General features: G+C 42.4%; 1 protein-coding gene across 2 annotated transcripts in view; it reads right to left on the reverse strand.

The window, feature by feature from the left end:
- Window positions 1-51: 51 nt before the first annotated feature.
- mcm10 (minichromosome maintenance 10 replication initiation factor) overlaps window positions 52-3,708 on the reverse strand; it is a gene marked incomplete at its 5' end in the record, with an annotated part of 10,957 nt that continues 7,300 nt past the window's right edge. For both annotated transcript variants that reach the window (XM_014026173.1, XM_014026172.1), the window contains 7 exon segments: window positions 52-149; window positions 230-272; window positions 354-499; window positions 591-704; window positions 791-918; window positions 2,076-2,546; window positions 2,668-2,781. In XM_014026173.1, coding sequence (XP_013881627.1) covers window positions 66-149; window positions 230-272; window positions 354-499; window positions 591-704; window positions 791-918; window positions 2,076-2,546; window positions 2,668-2,781 — 1,100 coding nt within the window. In that variant the 3' untranslated portion in view covers window positions 52-65.

Below are 3,708 nucleotides of genomic sequence, written 5' to 3' on the forward strand. Positions count from 1 at the left end.
AAAAAAACTTTAAAAACATTATTTAGTTCACTTTAAAATGTTTTTTTTTCTTAAATTAAAAAAAGTCACTTCATGCTGTTCAGGAACTTGGCGTGTTCCTCTCCTCGGGTCTGGAGGAGTTCTCCTCCGATCTTCGGTCCCAGTTTTTCCTGAAAGAATTAATAAATAAATAAACCAGGTTTGGTTCGTCTGAAAAGTCAAAACTTAAAAAAAAAGGAGTTTATCTTACTTTCAGCATGCCGTCACGCTCCCATTTAAACTGGCCACAGTTACTGAAATCATTCAAAGGATGAAATCATTTGAAATGTTGAATAAAACCATGCAGAGCTCAGATCAGACGCCTCTCAGCTCACCTGCAGTGTTTGTGCGGCAGTCTGTCCAGAGCGATGGCCCTCTGCCCGCAGGAACACCTGAAGAAGCGTTTGACGGCGTCGTGCCAGCGCAGCTCGTGGTTCTGGGCGACGCAGCGATCCGCCGGCTTGAAGTAGGTGTAGTTACACTGGAAGCAGCAGCAGCAGCAGCGGCGGTACAGGTGAGGCCCGGTCTACCTGCAGGTTCTGCTAAACATTCAGTCTTGTTTCCTGTCCTACCTTCTTACAGGACACGGCGCGACACTTCATCTCCCTGATGCCCCTCATCTTCTCCTCCAGCTGCTCCTTCTGCACCAGGGCGTCGAAGTAGCGCTCCTGCAGCTGGTACTCGGCCTGACAAACGGGCGAAACACAAAGGGTTCTTACGCTCGGGTCAGCGGCTCTGTGGGCAGAGTCGGCGGCTTTGAAAATACCCGTACCGCCTGCAGGACCACCCCGTGTCGGGACTTGGCGTTGAGGATCTTCTGGAACTCCTCTGATTGGACGTAGAGGAGCTGGTCTCGTTTCTTCTTCTGGGCCGGCTCCTCCTCGGTACCGGAGGGTTCTCCTGCTCAGGAGACAGATCAGATTATTACATCATCAAACGCCAGAGATTAGACCGACTTCCCTCTGAGCTCTGAGGAAGACCATGGGACTGAAGTGTTGGCGGGATTCTTTTCCTTTTACTTACTATTTAACTAGCTACTGTTGTTTTTAGCTGTTAGCCAGCCTTTTAAATAATTTCAGTTAGCATTTTCCTACTTTTAACTCCTTCATTGCTTCATTGTCTACAGTAAGGTAATCAAACTGGAGGTCCGCGGGCCACATCCAGCCCAGAGGTGACTTCAGTTCGGTCCATCAATGAGTTCATTATTTTAAGTTCTGCTGCTTTTACCTTTGCTCCTTTTGGGTTCAAGCTAGTCTTTTATTCTTTTTAGCTAGCTCTTAGTTATTTGTAGCCAATCTTTTGGTTTTTAGCTGGCATTTTCCTACATTTTTCTAACCTTAGAAATTGTTTATTTTAGGTTCAAGCTAGCCTCCTGCTACTTTTAGCTAGCCCTTAGTTACTTGTAGGAAATTAGTTGCTACTTTTGTAATTTACTACATTTAGCTTTAAGCTATCCTTTTGCTGCTTTAACTACTTTTGATATGTTTAGCTTTTGCTTCTTTTAGGTTCATCGTGGCCTTCTGCAACTTTTAGCTAACGCTTAGTTACTTTTAGCTAATGTTTGTTTGGTTTTAGCCAGCATTTTCTACACTTGACTTTTAGCTATTCTTTTGCTACTTTTAGCATTTGCTTCTTTCAGTTCAAGTTAACCTTCTGCTACTTTCAGCTAGCCCTTAGTTACTTTCAGCCAACCTTTTGCTACATTTTATTTTAAGTTAGCATTTCCTACACTTGGCTTTTAGCTATCTTTTTGCTGCTTTAACCTCTTTTGCTATTTGCATCACCTTTTGCTAGCTCTTAGCTACATTTAGGTAAACTGTCTCTTCAACACACAAAAGTTACATTTTAAGGACCTGCTAAAGACTGAATAAAGGTGAACCCTCAGAACTCAGAGTTTAGATGTTAAAACAGCTTCAAAGAATTTAATCTGAACTTCCTGTCATAAAAAGATTAATTTAATCTGAACTTCCTGTCATAAAAAGATGAAGTTAATCTGAACTTCCTGTCATAAAAAGATTAATTTAATCTGAACTTCCTGTAATAAAACGTAAACAAACCGTTTGGAGAGGTTCGGTTCTTCTCCACTCGGGCGCTGATCTCGCCGCTGTTGCTCCTCTTCCTCTTCACGGCGTTGGGGTCTTCCTTCTCGAGYCCCGTCCCTTTGGCCCTCAGCCTCTTCAGGGCGGCCAACTTGGCGGCTGACAGCGTGGGAGCTTTTGGAGGCGGGGCTAGAGGCGGGGCGTTGTCAAAGAAGAGGATGTCGTCTCCCTCGGAGAACCCTCGGCCCAGGGTCGGGGGGTGGGACTCCTCCGGGCTCCGGCTCAGCTTGGGGACCTGGTTTGGGGATTTTGGAGAGGATAAACCGCCTCGACCTGAGTTGGGTCGGGTTCCACTCGGGTTTTGGACCCCCCTCTCCTCTGCTCTGTGCCGTCGACTCTGTAAAAGCTCCCGCTGCTTCTGTCTCTGCTGCTTCAGGAGGTCAGAGGCTGAGATGGACTGAAGCGGAGCTCCGGTTTCATCTTTCTGGACTAAGAACCCAACAGGATTAGAACTCAGAACCGGGTCTGAGACAAACAGAACATTTCAAATAACTGAGGCTTTTATAGTTTTTATCCAAAGAAAAGCAGTAACTTCTCTGTAAGCCTGCACCTGATTGGCTGCTCTGTGTCAGGTGCTTCTTCAGCTGCAGAGCTCCAGCTGTCGGCACCGACATCAGCGTCTTGAACTCATCGGAGCAACCAGAGACCCCGCCGGACTGCAGAGCTGAGACCACCACAAAGATCACTGCTCGTTAATGAGGAGGGGCAACGACAAAAGACAGGAAGTGGAGGAGAGAGGGAGGAGGAGGGCTGCGTCCAAATTCAAAGACTCCGCCCACACGTCTCGTTACGCACTTTGTTTTATTTCAACTTTCAGCTGCTTCACAACATCAACATTCTGGATATTACTTTGGTTCTTCAGCCATTTATACTTTTTAGCTTCCTTCAGCTAATTTTTCTCTGTTGTTTTCAGCTAATGAATTCTTTTGTTTCTATCGGCTTCTTTCTGCTAATAATAGCTTTTTATGCTTCTTTCACCTGTTTTCTGCTATTAAAGCTACTTTTCAGCTATTTCTATTTAATTTTAGCTTTTTTCAGCAATTCTGCTAATTAAATTTGTTTGTGGTTCTATCAGCTTCTTTCTAATATTTTGTCATGCTTATTTTAGCTATCTTCTGCAATTTAAGCCACTTTTTAGCAATTTTCAGCTAACTTTAGCTTTTTTCTTTTCAACTATTCTATTAATTTTTAGTGGTTCTTTCAGTTTTTTCTAATTTAAACTTTTCATGCTTATTTTAGCTATCTTCTGGAATTTAAGCCACTTTTTAAATATTGTCGGCTAACTTTAGCTTTTTTCTTTTCAACTATTCTATTAATTTTTAGTGGTTCTTTCAGTTTTTTCTAATTTAAACTTTTCATGCTTATTTTAGCTATCTTCTGGAATTTAAGCCACTTTTTAAATATTGTCGGCTAACTTTAGCTTTTATCTTTTCAGCTTTTATATTAATTTTTAGTGGTTCTTTCAGTTTTTTCTAATTTAAACTTTTCATGCTTATTTTAGCTATCTTCTGGAATTTAAGCCACTTTTTAAATATTGTCGGCTAACTTTAGCTTTTATCTTTTCAGCTTTTATATTAATTTTTAGTAGTTC

Source organism: Austrofundulus limnaeus, unplaced genomic scaffold, assembly GCF_001266775.1.
Source record: "Austrofundulus limnaeus strain Quisiro unplaced genomic scaffold, Austrofundulus_limnaeus-1.0 Scaffold531, whole genome shotgun sequence".
Classification (NCBI taxonomy): Eukaryota; Metazoa; Chordata; class Actinopteri; order Cyprinodontiformes; family Rivulidae; genus Austrofundulus; species Austrofundulus limnaeus.